This window comes from Stegodyphus dumicola, chromosome 8, assembly GCF_044657685.1.
Source record: "Stegodyphus dumicola isolate Sdum_Otavi_A_Nest chromosome 8, ASM4465768v1".
In the NCBI taxonomy this organism is placed as follows: Eukaryota; Metazoa; Arthropoda; class Arachnida; order Araneae; family Eresidae; genus Stegodyphus; species Stegodyphus dumicola.
In genome coordinates, this window is record NC_140775.1 from 103,613,493 (window position 1) to 103,641,393 (window position 27,901).

Below are 27,901 nucleotides of genomic sequence, written 5' to 3' on the forward strand. Positions count from 1 at the left end.
TGCATCTTCTTGTTTTGTTAAGTAAGAAACTACATCTATTAATCTCTTGAAAATATTTCTATTTCTTGTTACTTTTCATTGTGTTAAACAATTGATGAAGCCTTTTGTCGATCTAACATTAAATCTATCCTGGCGGTACCAAATGTTTTTAATAGCATTATGGCATTTATGTGAGATTGTGTTTTTTCTTGTTTCTTTGCAGCTTCATGGAGATGATTTAAATCACTGTAGCCTTATTTTGTCCAAATATTCTTGTCCTTTTCAATTACAGCAAAAAGTAAACATGGGCAACAGTACAACTTATTCAATTCACTACAACCAGTTAACCATTTAAATTTTTCATACATAGATTTTTGAAAATGTCGTACACACTGTTGTCCTTTAATCTTAACGTTTTGTGATAGAATAATATCCGGCATCGGTCTACTTAATTTAACTATTTCGTTTTTTGTAGTAACGTCTCATCTAGAAAATGGATTTTCCAATAAATCTTTAATTATTGAGACATCCGAGTTCTCCATTCTGAAATGGGTTATTTATTATGAATATAAATTTAAAGAATACAATAAATAAAATATTTACTAACGAGTAGTCGAGGTATAACTACAAAAACAGCTAAACTTACGAGAATTCTACTAGCACTGAAGCAAAAATCATGTCTTGTGTTGTATGATGTCATACTGGTGGCGAAAAAGCAACGCTTCGGGCTTCCACAGAAAACTTATATTTTCAGCAAACATAGCACCACACATCGCCCGCCGCTGCGGTGCCTCATCATCAGCCTGATGACACCAGGATGCTCATTGGTGACGAAAAACCAAATGTCTATTAGGACACAATGAATGGTAAAATTTGGACTGTTCTGTTAAAATTCGTTTCTTTTTTGTCGAACAAAACAAAATTGTTTTTCAGAGAATTATTTCTATAAATATAATACATCACCGAAATTACTTTACCACACTAAAACATTTCCCTTTATATTGATGAAATACTTCTTTTATATTTCCATAAAAACAAAATCTTACAATATATAAATTTAAACATTAACAGTCTGCAAAATCGTATGGCCAGTTAATCAGTTAAAAAACCAAAAGCGCTTCAGCACGCAAGTCCCCCGCTCTAATACAACGCTTAATAAACCGTACATTCGGATGATTCTGAATGCCAAGTGCAGAAAAAAAAGCTGCACTTGACTCAGTGCTATAGTATGCTGTGCTTCTCCAGTAGCCCATACATATAAAGCGTGATTTTCTATTAGTGCACAGTGCGTACACATTAAAACTTCCCATGTTCGTTTGCTTTTGAACGCGTTACGTGGTGCAGCACCTAGTATCGCACGTACTGCGGGAATACAAGCAAGCAAATCAACATAATATTTGAATATATTATAAATAATATTTATTATATACCATATAAAGATAGGTGCAGAAAAATATTGTCTCTCATAATTTTGCCAGGGTGTGCAGTGCACATATGAACCACACGCCACTGGCATGAGACGAAGTCGGCAAACCTCGATGCTGTCTTGTATGAGTGGTTCCGGCAGCGGCAGAGTGATGGGGTACCAATTTCAGGACCGTTCCTGAGAGAAAAGGCGAAGCAGATTCATGCTGATTTTAAAATATAGGAGCCGTACAATTTCAGCAGCAGTTGGCTGAATAGATTTAAACAGAGACATGGTGTACAGTCAAAAGTCGTTAATTCGGACACCCATAATCCGGAATGATCTATAATCCGGACCTCAAAGCTAAAAACTTTCTGCGCATGCGCCGCGTTGGCATGTGCGCACAAGCGTTTTACGCGTGCGTGTTTAATGTATAACGGACGGTGTAAGCTAAAATTATCTAATTATCTATTTCAGTTAATGTTAATGATTGTGTTGTTCCTTAATCTTCGAATTGGATCCCGCTTATTATTTTTTGCAGACTGTAAGAGCAATTTTATAAAAGTAAACTTGAACTTTCGATTATGTCAAATAGAATTTCCGATGCTGGAACTTCCAAAGGATCTACAAAACGAAAGTATGTTTCGATGTCCAACAAACAAAAAGTGGAATTGCTGCAAAAAATGGATAAAGACATGAAGAATGTGACAGAGAGGTTAGTGAAAACGAAAAAATTTCGATTGACAAGTTAGTCGGTATTCTCGGCACAGCAATTAACGGGACTTGAACAGTGGAACTTTGTAACTGAACAAGAAATTATGTCTTTTTATAGAATTAAAGAGAAAGTATTATCACATAAAATGAAGCAACTTAAACAACTTACATTGAGAGAAATATTTAATAAAGTAAACAAATAAATATTAGGCTTTTTTTTTTTTTTTTTTTTTTTTTTGTAAATTTTGATACCCTTTAGATCGTAATTGTTCTTTATTTCATAAATTGTAGTTTCATATTTTTAATTTTAGAATTTCTGCATGCCATCTTACGAGATTTAAACTGATGATCTATAATCCGGAAAAATCGATAATCCGGAATCGCCGAAGTCCAGACGAGTCCGGATTAACGACTTTTGACTGTATACATTATCTGAAAGCATGCGGGGGAAAAACTTTCAGCAGATAAAGATGCTGCAGAGGAGTTTATTGATGAATTTTCCGTGTTAGTGGTAGAAGAAAATCTTAGCCCAGAACAGGTTTTTAATATGGACGAGATTGGACTTTTTTGGTGATGTTTGCCAAGAAAGACATTTGTGACAAGTGAAGAAAGTGCACCATCAGGGGTGAAAGATACTAAAGAAAGAGTTACCATTTTAGTATGCAGCAATGCAGCTGGAACTTACAAATGTAAACCAGTGGTAGTGGGTAAGAGCACCAATCCCAGAAATCTGAAAGGAGTAAAATCCTTACCTGTGATTTACAGCAGTAATAAAAATTCCTGGTTCACAAAACGACTTATGACTGAATGGTTCATGGAGCATTTTATTAAAGAGGCTAGAAGGCATTGTAACAGTGTGGGGTTACCATCAAATTGCAAGATTTTACTATTGTTAGACAACTGATCTGCACATCCAGATGCAAATATTTTAACATGTGATAATGTCATGGCCGTTTTTTGTTTTCAAATACTACATCATTCATCCAACCAATGGATCAGGGCATAATACACAGTATTAAATGCCACTATAAATCAGAGTTTCTGAAAAAAATTCTTTCAAGTGACCATTCTATTCCACTTTGTGATTTAAAAAAAAAAAAAAAAAAAAAAATCACCATCAAAGACTGCATTTACTTGTTAGCTGAATCATGGAATTCTTTTTCCCAAACAACATTAGGGAATGTCTGGCATAATGTATGGCCATCTTTCTCTGTTTATTGAAACTGAGAGTGATGACAATGATTTTTCTGGTTTTAGGGTCAGTGTAGCAAGAATTAAAGCAAGAGAATTGCTTTTATTTTTGAAAGAAAAAATAAATGAGGAGGATTTGTAGGAAGAAGATATTGTTGAATGGATGATGTATTCAGATGAGCCAATGCTGCCATATCAGATGACTGATGATGAAATCATTGGCTCTGTTTTGCACTCGCCACAGCAAGAAGACAATTCTGACACCGACACAGATAGTGAATTTGATAGAAGTGAGAAAATATCTTTTAATGAGGGTCTGGGACTTGGTGAAAAATATCTAAAATTTTTAGAACAAAGCTGTGCCACAGAGCAAGAGATTATGACTTTATGTAGTTTACAAAAAAAAAAAAAAAAAAAAAAAAAAAAAAAAAAAACTTACTCTGGAGCACCCTAAAGTTTTAAAACAAACCTCCATCAGAAAAATGTAGAAAAAAATGAAATATTTTATGCTTTATTAATATCCCTTATTTTTATGTCTGTTGAATACATCCCTAATGCTTATAAATATTCCTGTAAGTACTAATGTAAATAAATACTAATATAATATAATCAATTTATATATGTAATAATTAATATACATAATCAATTATTGTAATAGTGTATAATAATTTAATTAAACGTATAATACACCTTATTTATTTTGCTTTTTTAGTCTGAATATTATGATTTATCTTTTCTGTCCTGAAATCTGCAAAATCCTAAAATCTGCACAACCTTTGGTCCCAAGCTTTGCAGATTTCTGGAACTGTACTGTTCTAGTTTTCAGAAGTTCTAAGTAAAGGTGATTTGGTTGACGTTCATGTTTTCTGTGATGCATCAATAGTGGCATAGTTTAGATATAAGAATGAGAGAGGACATATATGTATACTGTTAAGAATATTGAAAAATAGGACAACACCATTAAAGAAGATGTACCCTCTTAGATTAGAATTAATGGTGACATTAGTCACAGCAAGGTTGTGTAAGTATCTATTGAAGATATTCAAAGACTTAGTTAAGAAAGTGATCCCTTGCACAGATTCAGAAATATGTTTATGCTGGATTAAAGGGTCAGCACCTGAGTGGAAGCAGTTTCTATTAAATAGAATTGCAGAAATACAGAACTGTCCTTCATCTAATAAGTGGAAATATAAGATTCAAGGAAATTAATGTAAGAAAACCCTGCATATAAGTTAACTTGTGGTAAAACAGCACATACATGGCTGAATAATATGTAGTGGCATGGTCTATCATGGTTGAAAGGTTCTAAAGATGAATGGCCTGAGAAAAAGTCTAAAGTAAAAACTGATAATCAAAAATTTGCAACATTTGAGCCCTTATGTTTATGTGACTGTTCCAGCAGAAGAAACTGAATTAAATATTACTACGTTCAGCAGTCCAGAAAAAGTGGGAGCCCACCAGCGGCCGAGCGGTAAAGACGCTGAACATTGGTGGTTCGGTCCGAGGTTCGAATCCCGCGAACGGGCTGGCTGCATGGGCGTTTTCGTGGTTTTCCCCATGTGTAACGTGTATACGAGCCGGTTTCCCTTGGAAAGTCCTCCACGAAGGCATCCCTCCCCTTAGGCAGATAGCCCTAGTGTGCTTTGCCATAATTAAATACACCACACCACACCACCAGAAAAACTATTGAGAGTCGATTTTGATTTTTAAGTGAAAATAGATCGTTGTGTACAGGGACAAAGTCAAGGGAGTGCACAATGCAGAGTTTGTGCTATTCTCTGATTTTTTTTTTTTTTTTAAGTGAAAATAGATCGATGTGCATATGGACACCAAGTTTATGTAATTCTTGTTATTTTGGTTTTGTGTAGCAGCCATCTTGAAATTGTGCCTATCTGGCCAATACCCAAAAACCGCCAATTTTCGTCAAGGAGCACCCTTTAATATATTTTTACCAACTAGTGATATTTAGTGAACACAAAAATCATTCCATTCAGGAGTTATGGCAACACTGTCCAAAGACAAGAATCAATTTTGGATATCTAAATAAAAACAGGTAGTGAACAAAATTAGGTAAAAATATATTTCAGGGTAACCCCCTTGGTAAAAACTGGCACCATTCATGCTTACGTCCAATACACTTCCTAGTAAAATGGTGTCCAAAACTTAATTAAAACAAAAAATGTATAATCTCAATAAACTGCATTTTAAATCAAACAAGAAAATAACATAAGAATGGAAACACGTTATGTAATACAAAAAGGAAATATGATTTACCTTATTTAAAAATTTCTGTTTCTTCAGTATATGAGACACACAGAATTCTTAACAGCATCAAAAAACTATTAAAATTATCTAAACTAAAATCTGTATACTGCCATCGCCACATAAATTCACAAAAGTAAAAATGAAAAATATTCTCCCTACCATCGGAGGCATTTCTTTCAAAAATCCCTTTTTATTACACCTCACATACCTTCCATAGTGTTGATATGAGCTTCGGTTTCCAAATCCTTAAATCTCGCTGCATTATTTACCAAGAGATGAACGAAGCCATTTAAATCTTCATTTGCATGCCAGTCGATCAATGTTTTCTTTCCCAATTGTTTTAAAGTATACAGAAACTTCAGGTTAATCATATCAGCAGCAGGCATTTTACGGAATAAAGTACAAAATAAACATCATACTTCCTAACCAACATTTTACACATTAATAAGCTCTTAATAAATATTTTCCTACCAGTCTTATTCACTGCAATCGCACCATAATAGGGTTTCCATAATATTCAACTACTCAAGTTACCATAAATGAAACAACTTGGCAATAATCCAAGGTGTACCCTAAAATATAGGCTAACCAAAAATTACTGCTACTTGCATGGAAGTACACAGTGAAACCCGCCAGACAACCAACAGAACGATGGACAAGAGATCATATAGTTGAAAGTTCTCCTTTCACAGTAGTAAGAACTGAATTCACTGGAACAATTACCATTAAAGCTGAGAGAGAGATGTTAAAAAAAATATATATACATTGTTCTATTTATGCAAGCACTGCATGCTGATGTCATCTCAGACAAATCAATAAAAAGTTTTATTTCATCTTCAACATTTGCTTAGTAGAGGAAGCTGCAAAACAATCTATACAGATATTGCAAAATCTTCTTGCAGCTCAAGTGAAATACTCAAGAGATTCAAAAGGACTATTATAAATCCAACAATAAAAGACTTCATAACATTTAAAGGTGTCACATGGAAATTCATCCCTGAGTATTCTTCATGGTAGGAAGGATTCTGGGAGTCCATGATAAGAGTATCAAGGAGCCTCTAAAAAAAATATTAGAAAGAGCTTTACTGTCATGCAAGGAGTAACAACAATATTCAGTGAAACAGAATGTAGTTCAGATAATAGACCATTAACTTACAAATGCAATGAATTTGGCGAGCTTCGCCCTCTCATACTATCGCATTTCTAACCTCCAGGATGTGAGGATATCAAATTTCAGTTAGAGTTGACTTTAGGGTACCCCTTGTCTTATCATGATGTTGTTGTTTCATTTATTGCCAAGTTGTTGTTTCATTTATCGCTAAGTTGTAGTATCATTTATGGTAACCTGAGTAGTATGGAAACCCCATTATGAGGTTATCGTTTGCATTATTCTGGGAAATTTTGAATCATGGGATGTTTTGCAAGGGCTTTGTGGTATGTGTCGCTTAGTACATTGCTTGTTTTATTGTCTAGATGGTACAATGGCTGAATGTAGTAAGATTAATTTGAAGTTTCTGTACAATTTGGAACGAAAGGGGAAAAGTGCATTAATTGACTGGTGTGTACAGTGGCGTAACTATAACTCTTGGCCCCCTATGCAAAAAATTTTCCTGTGCCCCTTTCCAAATAAATTTAATGTGCTTAAAAATAAAAAAATAAAAAATTTAAAAATTTAAAAAAAAAAAAAACTTGAAAAGTTAAAAAAAATATCAAGGATTCCAGGAGCCAATGTTTTCATCATGATTTTTATCGCATCTGGATGGATTGTTAAAAAATAAAAGCACGTTCTTAGGGAACCAGTTGAAAGGTACGTAACATGAAGAAAGAATAAAAAGGAAATAATTTCCCTTTACCAATTAGTGAAATCAAAATTTGCTTTAGTCTCGGTATTTTATGTCAGATGATTTTAATTGTTACTTAAGACTTTTTGTGTGAGTGCGAGAGACAGATTTTTCTCTCCTTTCAGTGAGATGCATACTGATAATAAATGAATAAGTCTATATAAAAAAAGGAACTTGTCCACGTATACCATTAAGAAAAGGAAGAAAGCCTAGATTTGCGGAGATTTTTATATAAAATCCAAGAAGTTTTACATACTAATGTTTTAAATTTTTATATAAAATCTGTACCTATCTAAGTTTTTTCTCTTAGGTTAGCAAACTTATAAATAATTAGTTATATTATAAACTGACAGACAAGATAACTGATAAACGTACAGAAAAGCTATTACATTAATGTATAGTACTCTGTGATTTACTCAGTTTACGAACATGATTTATGCAATAATATACAAGTAATAAATAAGAACTTTTATAATGGAAATGATACATTTGTTAAATATAAAACATATTTATCATAAACTTCATAAAGAAAACTATTTGAACATACAACTTTTGTAGAAAATATGTATGGTAAAGTTTTTTTCTGTCTTTTTAAAAAACCTTTCGGTACACTAAACTACTTGAATATATGATTTTTATAAAAAATATGAATGCTAAAGTTTTTTACTGTTTCTTTTTAATTTTCCTCAGTCCGTACTGCACTTATTCTCTAATTTTTTCCTCCCTCAATAAGTGTAATGATAACATTAGTGGCCAAAATTCATCATAAAGAAAAAAACCCTTCTTTTAAAATTTGCGTCTCCTAACCTTCATTACCGCAAAATTATTTATCAATACTTGGACATCCATTTTCTCAGCCATCTCAGCTTCAACGCTCAATAGTGAAAGGTTTGACAACCGATCTTGTGTCATATTATTTCTTAAATATATTTTTATTAGTTTCAGTATTGAAAATGACCTCTCACTCGTAGCCGTGGTTACAGATAATGATAAATACAATATAAGTGAATTGCACACTCCTGAATAACTGCTTGCCATGTCATAATATTTTACTATTGCTAATTTAGCTAAACCCTTAACGGATTTCAAATTTTGGATTTCTGTTCTGAAAGTATTTATAAATAATAAAAGTTGTACTTCCAGTGCAAGTCTTCTTTATATGTTTTCCATATTTTTAAAACATTATTAATAATTTCCATATTTGTTAACAATGACAAAGTTTTTAGGTTCTTTATTTCTCTTTTATTTTTCAAATTTAGTTTCTATGTCCCATTTATTTGCAATAAACTCAGCTTCTTTCATAATGTCTTTAAACTTGTTTCTCATATCTTGCATATTAATAGAAATGCTTTTTAGATGTTGATGAGCTCCATTCAAGTCGAATGATTTTCGATTGTCGAGCCGATTGATGGGTTGATCGATCCTGCACTATAGCGCTCGACGTGTTTAAAAACTTTTGTTTTTAATTTTGGCCTGTTATGATGTTTCTTAATGTATGGAAACATAGATTATATTTATATTTCATATGTATCGTAAAAATATTTCATGGTAATATAACAGTACGATTAGTAGACATTTGCATTGTTAATGGTGATAATTTTGGATTTTTCAGATAAATGGATTAAAAATTTAGCTGAATTGAAGTTTTAGCAAGTTTTAAATTATAAGAATTCAGTTTATGATTAATTTAGATATTACAAATCAATAACTTACCTTTATAATGAAAAATTATATTTGACGTCACTTTGAAAATTAATTTTAAAGAAACACTTCTGTTTGTTCTCGCTATAGACTAGAGAAATGACATTAGAATAAGAGCAAGTTCAGTTTACTGAGTCATCAGCCAATTTGTAGTATACTTGAGGGGTAGCATTTCACACTTCAATGCAGCTGTTTAATGAAGAAAGGGGCCTCGCCTCCACAAAAAATTTCCAGTGTCTTCTCAAGTTGAGTCACAGTGAAACTTTCATCCAAGAATTTACTGTAAAAGATGTCCATTGTCCATTTCCCTTTTAAAATGTTGAAACATCTGTTTTTTTCTTTTTCCCTTCAGTCAAATTGTACTATTATTATTGTCATATTCCAATGATACATAATACATCACCTACAATATCTTTCTACATTTCCTCTGTACTATAAATGCATTTCAGTTATAATTTATAATTATTAAATATTTAACAGTAAAAATTATGGATATTCGAATATTTTTAGGAAATTCTTCACAAGTTTACGATGAAATCATAAACAGGTAGAAACAAATTTTATTGATACGTATCCAAAGAGCTTTGAAAATGATTGTGTAATACGAAATGGAAAATTTAAAATTAAACACAAAATATTTATGGTATGAGGATTTATCTAAATTTAAATACCCACTGTAGAAAATATGACGATTCTCTTCCAAGTTTCAAGGTCCCAGACATGTTTAATAATTTAGAGTTAAGCTTATTGACACTAACGTATATTTGAAGATGAGTACTCACACTCTGTCGCATGGATTCTAAAAATAGTACACATAAATACTTGTTTAGGAAACAAGTACAGTCAAAAGTCGTTAATCCGGACTCGTCGGGACTTCAGCGATTCCGGATTATAGATCATCAGTTTAAATCTGGTAAAATGGCATGCAGAAATTATAAAATTAAAAATATGAAACTGTAATTTACGAAATTAAGAACAATTATGACCTAAAGGGTATCAAAATTTACAAAAAAAAGCTTAATATTTATTTGTTTACTTATTTGTTTGTTTACTTATTAAACATTTCTTTCAATGTAAGTTGTTTAAATTGCTTCGTTTTTTATGTGATAATACATTCTCTTTAATTCTATAAACAGACATAATTTCTTGTTCAGTTACAAAGTTCCGCTGTTCAAGTCCTATAATTTTTGTGTCGAGAATACCGACTAATTTGTCAATCGAAATTTTTTCGTTTTCAATAACCTCTTTCAATTTCTTCGCTATCGGAAGCGAATTATAATGATGAGGCATTTGATTTAAATCATATCAAAGACGGAGTACATCGAGATGAAATACTACATTGAGTAAGCAATTATAAGCCAAATAAAATAAAAACATCTGCCCTTAAGATAAGGATAGTGCTGACAGATCAACTTTCAATTCATTGCACACTGCCGCTGCATTAAAGATAAACAAAGTTTAGATAAACAAACGTTAAAGTTTAGATAAACAAAGGATATGCCTTTATCCATTTTTTGCAGCAATTCCACTTTTTGTTTAATGGACTCCGAAAGATACTTTCACTTTGTATATCCTTTACATATTAGTAAATGTATATCGGAAATTCTATTTGACATAATCGAAAGTTCAAGCTTACTTTTATAAAATTGCTCTAACAGTCTGCAAAAAATAATAATCCGGATCCAATTCAAAGATTAAGGAACAACACAATCTGCAACATTAACTGAAATAGATAATTAGATAATTTTAGCTTAGCTTATTCTGTCCGTTATACATTAAACATGCATTCGTAAACGTATTTTGCGCACGCGAACACGCAAATTCGCAGCGGTAAAGGTCTTACGCGCATGCGTCAACGCTACGCATGCTTTGTAGCTTTGACGTCCGGATTATAGATCATTCCGGATTATGGGTGTCCGAATTAACGACTTTTGACTGTATAAAGTTTCTTCATAATTAGTAAAAATAAAATTGTAAGAAACAAGTTTTGTGTAGTTCATAGCGAAATGCGGAAAACTTCATTTAATGAAAATAGGTTTGTTGTACCCTAGGTGATCAGAAAGCAAAAATCAGTTAGGAAAAGTGGATATATTTTAGGAGCATTAATATTTATGATTATTGTTATCTGTTTTATTTGCGTCTTAGAAAGCTATTTATGTCTAAAAAATTAATGACCTCAGATTTCCAGTCTTTACATTGCTTATAAATTAAGCAGTATCAATTTTATCTTAATCATGAATTTATTAATGACAAAAATATAAAAAATAAATATAATGTATGGGTACATATATAGCTATTTATGTCTTAGATAAATTATGCAGTGATGCTGAAATGAAAGAGAATAATGTACAAAGGGATTTTATGAGTGAAAATCGCATCATTTACTATTAAAATGTGTTAATTAAATTTTTTAATTTGCAAAAATTGTTCAAATATTGCAATAACTGGGAACATTCTTTTCTGAAATATTCCATTTGTTTGTGTGGTGAAAATAGCAATGTAATTCACATTCTTTCAGATGTTGAAATGCAACTTAAAACTATTAGAGCAATGCTGAAATTGATATGTTTAATATTTTCAGTAATTAATTTATCGAAATTTACGAAGTAGTATACACTTTTAGTTGCGTGTTGTCATTTTTATTATCATTATTATACTATTATTGATGATTTCACATACTGAATGCTGTGGAAAGTAAATTAAAAGCAAAAGTAAAGTAAATTGTAAAATTTCATATCAAATAACCATTAGGAAGTACTCCATGAAGGCGTTATTCCCCGTAGGCAAATAGTCCTTGAGTGCTTTATTATTATATAAAAATTCAATTCAATTCCGTTTAAATAACGTACAAATTATTGCGCATTACTCAATTATACGCTTAAATGTCTCACGTTGTTAAAAAAAATTGTAATTTATTATATTTTTTTCAAACGAAGAGAGATTAATATATTACTTTCAAAACAAATTTAATGTCTTCAGAATTAGCTTTTACAGATAAGTGTGGATTTTTGGTAGATGGGTAATTTACAGGTTAAGAAACACTACACCTCTTCTCTTTTCTAAAGCAAATCAAGTAAATCTGCAAACGCGTTCTGTGCTTTCAGATTTAATTCTCAATTAGGGATTTTAAAGAATTCCTAACCTGCATTTTATCTGCAATGTGAGAATATTTTCAAAATTTTGATATGAAAATTGGATAAATATTTAGTTACTCATTATTTCAAGTTAAAATATTCATCCATTCCATTTCCTACTCCCATGAGCAAAAAAGTAATGAATTTCAATAAATTTAATGAAAAACATTTCATTAAATTTATGCCAGAAATTCATTTAAATATTTGGCCGCTGAAATGTTTGAGCATCTGCGTGTTCGTAGCCTGTCGTAAAACTCCCCCCCCCCTTGTTTTTCGGACCTTGAATTCATTCAAAGATCCCTAAGCCGAACGGGAAATCTCTCCTTTCCAAATGTGGTGCCATAAATTCTTTGCGTTTCCTGGACTAGAACAGCATTTCGAGATGGGAGTGGGGCAAAGTCCTTTCATGCCAGAACTGCTCAATGTACGTCAATGATTTTGTGACCTTAAGAAAGAAAAGTATGTATTCTGGAGTTAGCAATTAATACTTACGAATGATTCCCCCCCTCCAGCTTATTACTGTAAAAAACAGAAAAAAAAAATCGATCTGCCTTTAACATTTCCATTTTGTAATGTCAATCGTGCTTCTAAATTCAAAATGTTTCTGTCCCTTACCTTGCCTCTTGATGCAACTACACAGGTTGAAAGTACCATCATTTTTTACATTGGGAGAATTATACATTCAAACATGCAGATTCTTCCTTATTTAATTTCTTTAAAAATAATACAGGGTGAAATTATTTGGTGGCAACAATTTGAAAAGGTGATACACCGTTTATAGTGAACCAACAAAATACATGTTATATTAAATTCTAAGAATCATTCACATTAATAAATTCAATTTCAAATTGAATATTAGGACTGATTTTTGGACTTGCGTTTAATGGAAAAGCTAGTAAGAGATTCAATATATGAACAAAATTAAATGCTACCGGAATGACATATTATGAAAATTATGAACTGCAAATAATATACCACGATTTCTCTTAACTTGCAAAGTTCATTCCAAAGTACCAGAATCCTGCCTAGTTACTTCTTTTACTTATATTTAGAAAATATGTCTACTGAGTATATGATCATAATGCAAATTATACAGAAACAAATTAATATATAAAATAAGTACTTTATAATAAATAGTTATAATTAATTTCCACTTCTGCCGCTTTTCGATTTGGGATTGAAAAAAGAGAAACCTTTCCTTTAGGGGGTCACCTTTAATAATTTTCCGGTTTGAGACTAAGGAATACAAAGGAACTTTTCCTATTTTCCACTCACTGCTATCGCTAAACTGGGGTAGGTCATGATGTTATTATTTCATAGTCGAATGCTGGAATTTTAACTTTTGCAAACACTTGAATTTAGCTGTTTCTGGGATAAGTCATGAAGTTATTATTTCATAGTCGAATGCTGGAATTTTAACTTTTGCAAACACTTGAATTTAGCTGTTTCAGGTGCTTCCAAGGGCCTCCTATCTGCATCATGCAGAGAATTGCGTCACTGCACCATATAGGTAGGCGGCCCTTAAAAACTTAAAAGAAAACAAATCTATCTATTATATACTTAAAGATTCTATAGTTAAAAGTAAATTGGAGTCAAATCAAGGCTATTTCTCAACTATATTAATATTAACAATTGTGTAAAAGGGGTTTAACACAAAATCAAAACATATCAAAATTAAAATAAGAATTTATAGTAGTAAAAATTCTAAAACTAAAAATAAAAAGCAAAAGGGATAAAAATACAAGATAAAAAATATAAAAATAACAATTAATCTTCTTTTATTGAAATTCTAATTCCGAATCCATCAAGGGAAAATGAACTAAGGCTGCTATATATATGTAATGGAATCCGTCTTTTAAGTTTAAATATGTAAATGTAGTTCAGCAGGACATTTAAGGGCCCCCTAAGCCTTTGGGCCCCTTTGCGACGGCATTCCTTGCATACCCTTATTTACGCCACTGGGTGTGTAAATGAAGGTTTACATAGTAACCATTTTCTGGACAGTCCAAAACTACACAGTATATTTTTCACTCTTATTTTTTGTGAATTGATATGGTGAGGCCGATATATGGATTCTAGTTCAGATAATTTTAAGAAGTATTTCGATGCTGTTAAGGAATTTTGTGCACCACAAACTGAAGATGAACGAATTTCTAAATGAAATAAGTAGATAATTCAGAAGTCAAACAACAAAAATCAGCGTTAGATTTACAAAATTTTCACAGGACTAGTTTCGATGGTTTTACCGAACCACCATCTTCAGCTGCAAAACCGCAAATGAACAAGATAGGAAATAATGATTAGATAAGATAAGAAAGCCTGGATAAGAATAAGCAAGTGGCGCCATCTGTTGGTGAAACTAGAACTAAAACATAATTTCTTTAAAGGCCGAAGGCAAATTTGGATTGGAATTAGGATCGTTAACTAGAACAGAAAGATTTTTATGAATGTGAAATGCCTCTAGAAAATCCAGTTCTCCAATGGAAGATGTTTTTTGAATAATTTTGGCAGCAGAAAAATTGAAAGTGTGATTTTCGGACCAACAATGTTGAGCAACAGAAGACTTCTGTGTTTCCTTTTTTCTAACACATGCCTCATGTTACTTGACGTGAAATTTTAAGGCTCTCTTAGTTTGGCCAATGTAAATTAAACCACACTGGCAAGGAATCCTATAAATACACCAGGAATTCATATCCGGAATGGGGTCCTTGAGTATAGAACTCTGAATTTTATTGATGGGAGAATAAACAACCTGAAAGTTAAATTTCTGCAAAATATGTGCAACTTTATAGCTAACTGATGGAAAGAAGGGAATGACAACAGAATATTTATAATCTCCTAAAACAAGAGTGTGCCTTTTAGTGTGTTGAGTTGAGAATTTTTTAACTGCTTGATTAATAATGTTGGGTAAAAAGCCCCTGTCAATAGCTATTGCTTTTAAATAATTTAGTACTTCCTCAAGGGCTAGTTTGGAGGAGCAAACTTGAAGAGCACGGAAAACATAGGAATAAAATGAAGCTAACTTTTGTTTAGTCGGATGACATGATTTAAAGTGTCGTGGAAGGCAAACCGATGAAGGTTTACAGTAAACCGTAGTATTGAAGTTGAATGTGTTACGTGTGACCAGAATGTCGAGAAACGATTCTCTTCCGTTTCTCGACCCCATTCCGGATATGAATTCCCGGGGTATTTATTGGATTCCTTGCCAGTGTGGTTTAATTTACATTGGCCAAACTAAGAGAGCCTTAAAATTTCGCTTCAAGGAACATGAGGCATATGTTCGAAAAAAGGAAACACAGAAGTCTTCTGTTGCTCAACATTGTTGGTCCGAAAATCACACTTTCAATTTTTCTGCTGCCAAAATTATTCAAAAAACATCTTCCATTGAAGAACTGGATTTTCTAGAGGCATTTCACATTCATAAAAATCTTTCTGTTCTAGTTAACGATCCTTATTCCCATCCAAATTTGCCTTCGGCCTTTAAAGAAATTATGTTTTAGTTCTGGTTTTACCAACAGATGGCGCCACTTGCTTATTCTTGTCCAGGCTTTCTTATCTTATCTAATCATTATTTCCTATCTTGTTCATTTGCGGTTTTGCAGCTGAGGATGGTGGTTCGGTAAAATTATCGGAACTAGTGCTGTGAAAATTTTGTAAATATAACGCTGATTTTTGTTGTTTGACTTCCGAATTAGTAAAATCAGGAGTATTAAATCGAAGTTGGGAATCTATTGCCTGTGCCTTGTACTTCCGAACTGTTTACTTCAGCGCAAGAGCAAAAATTGTGCATATTTTGTTCACATCTTCATATTCTTGGGATTGTAGGAATGCAAAGAATATATGTCTAAATGAGAGAGAAGCTATTGTTGGGAAATCGCGTTGCTGCTTTTTCTGCCTGAGACATGGACTTCGAGTAATGAAATGTAATGAGAAATCGAGTTGCGTACTATGTGAGAAAAGACATCATGTACTTATCTGCGGAAATATAGCTACAGTAAGTGCACAACATTCTAATGAAAAGGAAACTAGTCTATTAAAACTGATTTAGAGAGAGAACAGGCAGTTACCAATATATCCACTGCACCTAATATTAGGTTACAAACATTGACTATGATTTAAAGATTCAATGGTAAAAGGCGTAAAGCTCGAACCATTTTTGATTCTGTTTCTCAGAGGTCTTGCATTTTGAGTAAAACAGCTAAAGAGAGGGAGTACAAAGCCTTAAGATATGAATATCTTCAACAGTCATTGTTCGGAGGAAGTAATATTAAAGTGTATAACATGATGTGTTAATGATATATTTATCAAATATGAAGTGCACATATAATTGTCATTTCGAAGCATTAAGCCAACTGTAATATGTAATATCGTGCCACCAGTAGCATCGGAATTGAGTCTAAAAGAACTTGCAGACTTGCATTTATCCTGATGATAAGGAATGTGGGCCTACTGAAATTTTAATTGGAGCTGACATATCAAGCAAGTTGATGACTGGCGGTAATAAACTTCTACCCAGTGGTCTTGAAACCATTGAAACAAAACTAGGGTGGACGATTATAGGCTGCATCCCAGCAACGTCGTCCAGTGAGAGTACAACTTTAATTTCAATGTTAAATAAAAATGCTTGTATAACAGATTTGTGGACATTAGATATTTTAGATTCATCAGAAAGCAAAACAAAATCCGAACTTGAGGAAGCTGCTAAGTCCCATTTTTAAAATACCGTGAAAATTGAGAACGAACGTTTTATGGTAAGTCTACCATGGATTGAAGGTCACCGTCTACTTCCAGACAACTATGACTTATCTCTCAAAAGATTGAATTCTACATTGAAGAAATTAAAAGCTGATGGCTTATATGAAGACTACGGAAATATATTTCAGGATTGGTTGAAAGAAGGTATCATAGGAAGTACCATTGAGTGAAAAAGATAATTCCTTGTCATTATCTGCCTCACAGACATATTGTTAAAGAAAACAGTACGACACGAATCCGACCAGTATTTGATGCTTCAGCAAGGGAAAAGGGGTCACCCAGTCTCAATGAATGTTTAGACAAGAGCTCAAACCTCATAGAACTGATTCCTTCCATTTTTACTACATTTCGTTTAGACAAAATAGGTGTCGTTGCAGATATTCGAAAAATCTTTCTCCAAATAAGCCTTTATCCAAATGACAGAAATTTCCTAAGATGTCTGTGCGTAAATAGCAACAATGAATTGAAAATTTATCGTTACTGTAGAGTTGTGTTCGGAGTTTCAAGTAGTCCCTTCCTCCTTGGAGCTGTTATTAAGCATCATTTATCATTAAGTGTGATTTTCGGACCAACAATGTTGAGCAACAGAAGACTTCTGTGTTTCCTTTTTTCTAACACATGCCTCATGTTACTTGATGCGAAATTTTAAGGCTCTCTTAGTTTGGCCAATGTAAATTAAACCACACTGGCAAGGAATCCTATAAATACACCAGGAATTCATATCCGGAATGGGGTCCTTGAGTATAGAACTCTGAATTTTATTGATGGGAGAATAAACAACCTGAAAGTTAAATTTCTGCAAAATATGTGCAACTTTATAGCTAACTGATGGAAAGAAGGGAATGACAACAGAATTTTTATAATCTCCTAAAACAAGAGTGTGCCTTTTAGTGTGTTGAGTTGAGAATTTTTTAACTGCTTGATTAATAATGTTGGGTAAAAAGCCCCTGTCAATAGCTATTGCTTTTAAATAATTTAGTACTTCCTCAAGGGCTAGTTTGGAGGAGCAAACTTGAAGAGCACGGAAAACATAGGAATAAAATGAAGCTAACTTTTGTTTAGTCGGATGACATGATTTAAAGTGTGGTGGAAGGCAAACCGATGAAGGTTTATACGGTAAACCGTAGTACTGAAGTTGGATGTGTTATGTGTGACCAGAATGTCGAAAAGAAGAATATCGGAAGAGAAAACTCTCAAGTTCAAAAGTAAACTGAATAGCAAGATCAATAGAATTCATTGTTGAAAGAACTTTATTTAAATCATCTTTTTTACCTTCAAACAGGGTAAAAGTATCTTCTATGTAGCGGAACCATGCCAGGAAGTTTAAAGTTTCAAACAATTTTGATTCATACGAGTAATAATGCATGTAGATATCAGCCAGGATGGGACTGAGGGGGATGTGTCGAACACATCCAACTTCAGTACTACGGTTTACCGTAAACCTTCATCAGTTTGCCTTCCACCACATTTTAAATTATGTCATCCGACTAAACAAAAGTTAGCTTCATTTTATTCCTATGTTTTCCGTGCTCTTCAAGTTTGGTCCTCCAAACTAGCCTTTGATGAAGAACTAAATTATTTAAAAGAAATAGCTATTGACAGGGGCTTTCCACCCAACATTATTAATCAAGCAGTTAAAAAATTCTCATCTCAACACACTAAAAGGCACACTCTCATTTTAGGAGATTATAAAAATTCTGTTGTCATTCTCATCAATTAGCTATAAAATTGCACATATTTTGCAGAAATTTAACTTTCGGGTTGTTTATTCTCCCATCAATAAAATTCCGAGTTCTATACTCAAGGCCCCATTCCGGATATGAATTCCTGGGGTATTTATAGGATTTCTTGCTAGTGTGGTTTAATTTACATTGGCCAAACTAAGAGAGCCTTAAAATTTCGCATCAAGGAACATGAGGCATATGTTAGAAAAAAGGAAACACAGAAGTCTTCTGTTGCTCAACATCGTTGGTCCGAAAATCACACTTTCAATTTTTCTGCTGCCAAAATTATTCAAAAAATATCTTCCATTGTAGAACTGGATTTTCTAGAAGCATTTCACATTCATAAAAATCTTTCTGTTCTAGTTAACAATCCTAATTCCAATCCAAATTTGCCTTCGGCCTTTAAAGAAATTATGTTTTAGTTCTTGTTTCACCAACAGATGGTGCCACTTGCTTATTCTTGTCCAGGCTTTCTTATCTTATTTAATCATTATTTTCTATTTTGTTCATTTGCGGTTTTGCAGCTGAAGATGGTGGTTCGGTAAAACCATCGAAACTAGTCCTGTGAAAATTTTGTAAATCTAACGCTGATTTTTGTTGTTTGACTTCCGAATTAGTATTTATTCGGTGTGTTATTGTCTCTTAGAGATAAGTGGATATTTGCTTTGTGTAGTGCTTAAATACATAAAAGGTTTTTCCTTTATGTTATCTTATTGTTTGATTTAAAATGTAGTTTATTGAGATTATGTATTTTTTGCTTGCCTCTACTGTAGAATTAGGTGCTTCTTTGATTTTTAGGTCAAAATATATCGATGGAGTGCATAAGGCATAGTTTGTGCAATTCTCTGATGTTTTTTAAGTGAAAGTAGGTTGATGTGTACATGGATAAAGTTGAGAGAGTGTGCAATGTCATTTTTGTGCAATTCTGGGATTTTTTTTTAAGTGAAATAGGTCGATGGGTACATGGATACCGAGTTTGTGCAATTCTTTGTCTTGTTATTTTAGCTTTGTGTAGCTGCGATTTTTTATGCAAAAACCTCCACTATGCAAGTCAAAGAATTGAACAAACTCTGTATCCGTGGACCGCCAAAAATCACAAAGTTTCGCCAAGGGGTACCCTAAAATATACTGTTACCCAAATTTCCTTTACATAATTTTCACTAAAACTTCCAATCGAGAAATTTTAACAAAAAGAGTGCTCTATCAGTTGACACTCTTAAGTTATGGTCTAAATGGAAGGAACAATATTTGCTGCAACTGAAGAATGCTCATCACTTTAATTTTTCTGAGCACAACATTAAAAAAGGAGAACTTGCTTTTGTAGAGGGATCAAGAAAAAGCAAATTACTTTAGGACATGGGTATCCTTGAAGATGTGTTAACATGCACAGATGGACATGTGAGAGCCTTAAGTCCCTTCACCAGTTTAACACAATTTCTAACTTTCCATTATAATTAATTTATGTAAGCATTTCCGCAGAGAACCCGGTAAATGTAAGCATCACCAACTTTGGCAATAATAGTTCAAACCTGGTAACCCAGTGGATTCGTCCTATTCACTTCTCGAAGTTTGCAACCATTTCTCTTGCGTTCACTTTGTTGAAGATTTAACAACGAATAGATAAAGATATTTATGGGGGGGGGGAATGCACCAATTAATTTTTTCCTTTGAAAACTCGTTCATTATTATCAGAAATGACACTGAACTCGGCTATACTATAATAAGCGTTATTAAAAAAATTATACTGCAACCAATAGAAATTGTAGAATATTATAAAAATAGTTTCATAATTAAACAAGAAAATATTAACAAACTCAAGGAGGTTAGAATAGAAGGAGGGAAGGTTCAACTCAAACGGTGAAGCTTGGCGGCCATCTTCCTGTTATCACCGTGACTTGTGCAAGGAAGTCTGTCATTGCAACATTTTTTTCTTTCCTTTTTGAAGCATGTCAGCTTGTATTGCATATGGATGCACAAATAGATTCTCGAAAAAAATTCCGGGCATTATTTTTCACACGTAAGTATTAATTTTCTTTTTTTATGTAATATGACAACTATGTCAAAAAATATCACAATGTCATGTGGTTTTCTTTCCAGATGTGAAAAAAAAGGACTTAAAATAGCTTATTTAATATAACTATAATCAAAATATATTAAATACATTTTAATGTTTCTGTTTATAGCTGGTATCTTCGTTCCTTAAGATACAATGCTATATGGTAGGATTTAAATTGTATAATTTGAACGTTTTAGTTAATTCGTTTTATAACTTTCATGAAAAGTAAGAAATCAATTGTTACTATTTTTATTAATTGTAAAGGTGTTAAATAAAGCAATGCTTTTCTTTATATATTAATTATTATTCATTTTTTTAAGTTAAGATAAACTGTTCTGTTATTAAAATTTTTTTGCATAAACTTACAAATTTCTGGGCAGTATAGTGATAAAATTAAGTAAAATATTTACACAATTGAACATGTGGAAAGATGTATCCAAAAACTTATATAGGTGTATTTCTGTAATTCAACTTAATTAAAGGCAGTTTCTTTGAGATTAATAAATATGAAATGCGCATAAACTGAAATCAATGAATTCACATAAATCTGTTTTATTTTATTAAGATTTATTATCTAACCTAAGCAAGTTTGTGAAATATGCAGAAACATCATTTTTTAAAGGCTTTAATGTTATGCGCATGCATTTAGATTTCGAACTATTTCTTAATAATTTGCTGTACATAGTAAATTATGGATATCATCTTTATTACCTTAAAACAAAAATTCAACAATAGCGAGGGATTTCATTATAAATTTAACATATTTTTACTGGAAAATAAATGCACGGAACAGGTTAGAAACACGTACATGTCACTGCCGTAATGCAATGTTTTGAAGTCACAAACATGGACGCCGCTTGTTCGGCGGAGTTTCATTCCCCGATAGTGGAGGAAACCGCGAACCTTCCCTCCTTCTATTCTAACCTCCTTGAACAAACTATTGGGATTAGCACGGTAACCAGAAGTGAGGTTTCATGGCCAAAATTAAAAAAAAAAATTCTCGCAAATCGAAGGGGTACTCAATTCTACACTAGTAAAAATAATAAACTCTGCTTTTATACAGACTGAGCGAGAATTGCTAGGGAAAACAGATATATTCTAGTAAGAAAGTACACACCATTGCATAAAAGGCAAATACATAGAAAAGAATGACTTGTTTACTTACCACGATACCCAATGGAAAACCAACATTTACACGTTTCAGACATTTTGACGTCAAGAAGTTATGCGTTAGAAGTTTCATTTTTAATTTTCAATTCACGATATGAGTTTTGGCTTTTACCACAGGTCTTAACAATAAACAGAAATATGGTTTTGCACCTAACCAGTGTCTTTCTTCTTGTTGATAAAAAAGAAAAAAAAAAACATTGCGTCCCCATTTTTCTCAAAGGAAAGTCCATTCTTTAGAGACTCATATTTAACTTTTATTTAATAGGAAGGGTAAAATTCCTTTTGTTTTCAGGAAGATTTAAAATATACTTGTTTATTTGATGAAAAACTGAAAAATGTACATGTTTTGTTTCAATGCTTCTCAATTTCCCCAAATGGTCGCCGAGTTTGCCCACCAGCATGGCGCTACCTCGCAAATTTGGGGAGACAGCCATTTACCTATTTGTTAAAGTGGACCTAACTAACTTTTTTCTCCGCCTAAGCTCGTTTCTTTTCAGACATATCATGTTATATTATACAAGAAATACTATAATTTTATGTATAATTTCACTAAAATTATTTACATATATAAAAATTTCGTAACATTTCTCCCTTCCCAAGAACTAAACGGCCCACCAGCGGCCGAGCGGTAAAGTCGCTGAACACTGGTAGTTCGGTCCGAGGTTCGAATCCCGCGAACGGGCTGGCTGCATGGGTGTTTTCGTGGTTTTCCCCATGTGTAACGTGTATACGAGCCAGTTTCCTTAGAAAGTCCTCCACGAAAGGCATCCCTCCTCTTAGGCAGATAGCCCTAGTGTGCTTTGCCATAATTAAATACACCACACACACCACACCAAGAACTAAACATCCAGGCGGCAGATCAATTCTTCGACAGGAAGACATACTTACAATTCAGAAAAGTCCATGCAGTACTAAAATAATAATTTCAATAAATATCATACAAAAAATAAATGCATGGATTTACAAACTTATATGCAAATGGGACTCTAATCTTCGTATACCATGTACGCTGTTCAAAAAAAAAAAAAAAAAAAATCGGACACTCCTATATCTCCCGATCTACTGCGCCAATTGACAAAATTCAAATTGCGTTCTTCATGTCTCGAAAGCGCGACTTAAGATATATATTAGATTTATATATAGCACTATTCTAACATATGTATTTTGACACAAAATCGGACTTTTTCTGAAATAACATACCAATTTTTTTACATATTTCGATTCTACGACTCAAATTACGCCTAAATATGAAATTTTGTAAAATTTGGAGCGAAATTTACGGAGAAATTCACAAATTTATGTTGGCACTTTTTTGTCAGTTTGCGCCAAGAATACTTTACTTGGCGAACTTCTTAATATATGGCAACCTAGTTTCCTTTCCCCGTGAGAGGAAAAAAAGTCACCATCGTACCTTTTTTCCAAATAATATTCTCTATATTATATTTTTAATTATAACTTATTATTTTAAGTAATTTTTTCTTTTTCGAATATCATTTTAATTGTTTAAGTTGAACTTTTTTTTTTTTTTTTTTCGAATAACTGTTTTAAAAATTTCTATTTACCTATTCGAACTGCGTAAATAAAGGTGCAGCGTTTATTCATTTTTTTTTTCAAATAGTTTTCTTTATATATATATTTCGTCATAGTTATTATTTTAGGTAATTTTTAAATTTTTATACTTTTATTTTAATTGTTTGTGTTGCATTGTCTCTTCAGATAATTGTTTTAAAATTTTCTATTTATTCCTTCGAACTGAGCATTTAAAATATATTTATTAATATCAATTTTCCAGAATTTGATTTTATTTATTTGAACTGCGTTTCTTTCGGAAGAATACTTTGTAACCCAGACTACGATGCGTTTGAAAACTGCATACTATATTAAAAGAGAAAATACAGTAAAGCACAGTTTTACACGCCTTTCAATGTTCCGTTCAGAAAAGATATATATAAATAAGAGAGATGTATAACCGACATTTTAACTTAGGATGACTTGCATACACTGCTTTAAACAGTTTTATCATTGTGCCCATTGCTTTACACAATTTTATCCTACATTTGGTTTCTTAAAATGTTATTCATATTTTAGTCAAATATTTTATTTTTGAAATCGCAAGAATCAAATATCATAAGATTGAAAAGTTTTAAATTAAAAAAAAATACGAATACTAAATTTTACGAAAAAATTTATTTTTCTTCTCTTTTTCTTTAAGCATTCTGAAAGTATATTAAAAAGTATCCAACTTTTCGAAACATTTTGGTATTTCTGACAATCATTTTAAATAAAGTTATCGCCTTCCATTTCATAAAAGCCCACAAACGGCCGAGTGGTAAAGTCGCTGATCACTGGTAGTTCGGTTCGAGGTTCGAATCCCGCGAACGGGCTGGTTGCATGGGTGTTTTCGTGGTTTTCCCCATATGTAACGTGTATACGAGCCAGTTTCCCTCAGAAAGTCCTCCACGAAGGCATCCCTCCCTTTAGGCAGATAGCCCTCGTGTGCTTTGCCATAATCAAATAATCCAATCCAATCTTTAATTAAATATAATTTATTTGTAACTTCTACTAGAACTGACGTTAGGAATTGAAGGGCAAATAAATAATATCGTGTGCAATCTTGATTAATATAAAATTAAAAATATTTGCATTCAGAGAGAAAGTTTTTTGAAATATTTGCAATTACTTTATAAGAAGGATTTATTAATAACCGTAATAATTACTTATTATATTACTGATGATTAGGATTCAGTTCTTGACAATTACATTCTAAATCAGAATTTTAAGAATTATTAGAATTTTAAATTAGATTAATGAAAATACACTACGCACAAAAATACATTAAATAATATATCTATATAGGATAAAAAATGAGTTGATTTTTTATGTTTTAAAACTTCTTGAATTCATTTAATAAACATCGTATCCTCGTTGTTAATTGAATTCAGAATGTTGGGTGTCGTTTATATAATTATTCTTACTTGTCCACAGAATCTGCTGACTTATCCAGCGATTAAGTAGCTGCAGATCATTTCTACATAACCATTGAACTTCCATTAATTCAGTCTCAGTTTATATCATAATTTGACTTTTATAAAAATGATTATTCTAAATCTTATGTTTCTATAAAAATATACTGTGCTTTAAAAATATGGATGATAGTACCAGCCGCTCTTTCAGCCACTTCAAAAGCATCAGTTTGTTTAGAAATAAATTGTGCAGTTAATGTCATAAAATTCAAATAAACATCAAACGAAAATTCTCAGTTTTAGACAATTCGATTTAAACGAAGTAAAGTAGCAGACGATAAAACGCCGAAGGTAAAAATTTACTCTTACAAAAATTTACTCTTATTAAAAAAAAAAAAAAAAAAAAAAAAAAAAGATAGAGAGAAATTTTAAAAAAATATTAAAAAATTTATTTAAAAAAATCGCTTTTCATATAGTATTAATAAATATTTATTACGCATCATTGAGGGAAAAAATGTCATATAATTAATTCTCCGTAAAATTTTACTTGAAATTTAAGGTTAAAAATAGCTGTGGCAATACAGTGTAGCAAAATCCATAGACCACATTTGGCGTTATTATCGCTCAAAAAAAAAGATGCCAAATTTCAAAACGCGAAAATATGTAAATTTGTGTATATCTTAGAAAATTTTGAATAAAAAAGTCTAACTTTTTGCAGATATGCTTAAAATTATACCGACTTTAAGATGATGGTAAAACTTTTATAGGTTATAATTCAAAATTTTTTTCGAAAAATTTATAAAAATTATTTAAAAATAGAAATTTAAAAAATAAAACACAACAAATGGGTAAATTTTATTTGGAATGAACCTAAATTTCGAAATGTGAGAGAAAAAATCAAAAAAGTTTAATAAATAAAGAGATATAAATAAATATTTGCCAAATTCAATTAACATTGAGGAGCTAAAATTTTGAGAGCTAATATTTTAAAAACTAATCGTACGATTTTTACAAAACTTGGTATTCTGGCATAATTTGAGTCGTAGAATCGAAATATGTAAAAAAATTGGTATGTTCTTTCAGAAAAAGTCCGATTTTGTGTCAAAATACCTATGTTAGAGTAGTGTTATATATAAATCTAATATATATCCTAAGTCGCGCTTTCGAGACATGAAGAACGCAATTTGAATTTCGTGAATCGCCCCAGTAGAACGGGAGATATAACACTGTCCCCCCTTCTTTTTTTTTTTTTTTTTTTTTTTTTTTTTTTGAGCAGTGTACATTATACACTACGTACTACGGCTATAATAAGGGTTACCCTGCTCTTATGAACGATTTTGGGGTTAGAACCTGAAAAGTTACGGATCCGAGCTACAATGTTCTTCAACTTATTTAGAACTGTGTAAGGACCACGTCAGGGAGATTGTTAAGAGAAACTCCTTTACGTTGGATTCAGTTACATAACCACGCTCATGATCACCTTCATTGAATACCCTTACCATGACCACCTTCGTTGAATCGATGTCCTGCAGTCCTCGGGTCGTATTGGGTCTTCGCCTTCTGCGTCCCTAAGCTGACTCTCTCTCAGAATTGTGCATCACTTCAAAACGTGGATGCAGATCTTAGATGTACTCCTCAGGCGACAAAGCCGCATCCGGAGGGTGACCAAACAAGAGATCAGAAGGCAGACGAAAGTCACGACCGAAAAGCATCTGGGATGGGGCATAGCCGGTAGTCTCATGGATAGCACTGCAATAGGCACTAGGAATAATCTGGTCCCACTCCTGTTAGTTTCTGGCATTGCGAGTCTTTTAAATAAAACTAACATATACTCCAATACTTTAAAAAAATCTGAATGTAAGAAAACAACAAACAGACTAGTGAGACCAGTTCTAATTTTTTATTTTTTCAAAACAAAACTTTTAAAATATTTAAATCGTGAACTCGTGAAGTAAAAATATAACTGATATTTTAAATGTATTACTACAAGCCGTCATCAAGCGGTACTTACTTTAACGATTACCGTTTCCAACACTGGAAACCATCAGCGAGAGATTGATAAGGATGGTTTGATTAAATCTCTCAACTATGTCTTCTGACTGGGGATGTAAATATGTCTTTTGGGTTTCGTCGATGTCGAGTAGCTTGCAGAGTGCATGCAGCGTAGGTAAAATATCTTCCTTGATCTGAATGCAACTGAAGAGGCACTCCGAAACTATAACTCCAATGCTTTATCATTACTTCTGCTACCATGACAGCCTCTTGATCAGGGATAAGACACGTATGGTAGTACAATTTTTTAGACAGATCGTTAATAATACTAACAATAGAATAAATATTATTTGGTTTTTGGTTGCTATGGGTTACCAGACTGGCAGGGTTGAGTTATAATAGGCAAGTTGCCACAGAACTCCTCCTCCAATGCTAATGATACCTTAATACTTTGGGTTGATGCGAACTCCACGACCCGAGCGTATTTTTGTCGTAGCATCTGATAAGTCGGAAGACGTTGTTTCTGTCGAAGGCTTGGAACAGCTTGCCCTGTAGTGCGTTGAGATAGATGTGGATCTTGAGACTGAATTTGCGATGGTGAAGACGCATTCGCTCCGGTGGCTTCTGGTGTACAGATTAATGCCGGCTTAAGACGGTCGATACTTTTTTAAATTTTAACAGCCACGTCAACGATGCATAATGCATATGGAGGAAGAATTTTCTGCCGTATAAGTAATGATGGTTCTACAGCTTTGACTATGGCAAGTAACTCTTTTCTGGTAACATAGTGGTTCTCTCCGGTTTATAAAGACACTTGATTCAGTATGCTAGACATGTTCTTGGGACAAAATAGCACCAAAACTATCGTTGCGAGCATGCGAATCAAGAATAAATGGCTTGTCGAGCTGAGGATACTTCAAGATTGTCGCAGATGTTAAAGCCTCTTTCAGTTTATTAAATGCATCCTCACATTCTTTTGCCCACAAGAAGAAATATGGTAGAAAAGTCTTT

At 32.6% G+C, this 27,901-nt stretch overlaps 1 protein-coding gene across 4 annotated transcripts in view; it reads right to left on the reverse strand.

The window, feature by feature from the left end:
* Trmt112 (tRNA methyltransferase subunit 11-2) overlaps positions 1–22,100 on the reverse strand; it is a 39,108-nt gene extending 17,008 nt beyond the window's left edge. The window contains exon 1 of one of the 4 annotated variants that reach the window (XM_085822207.1): positions 21,931–22,100. In XM_085822207.1, the coding sequence (XP_085678333.1) occupies positions 21,931–22,008 (78 nt within the window). In that variant the 5' untranslated portion in view covers positions 22,009–22,100. The remainder of the gene's footprint in view (positions 1–21,930) is intronic. The other 3 variants (XM_085822208.1, XM_035353242.2, XM_035353243.2) reach the window with 3 other exon arrangements.
* Between the last annotated feature and the right edge of the window lie 5,801 nt (positions 22,101–27,901).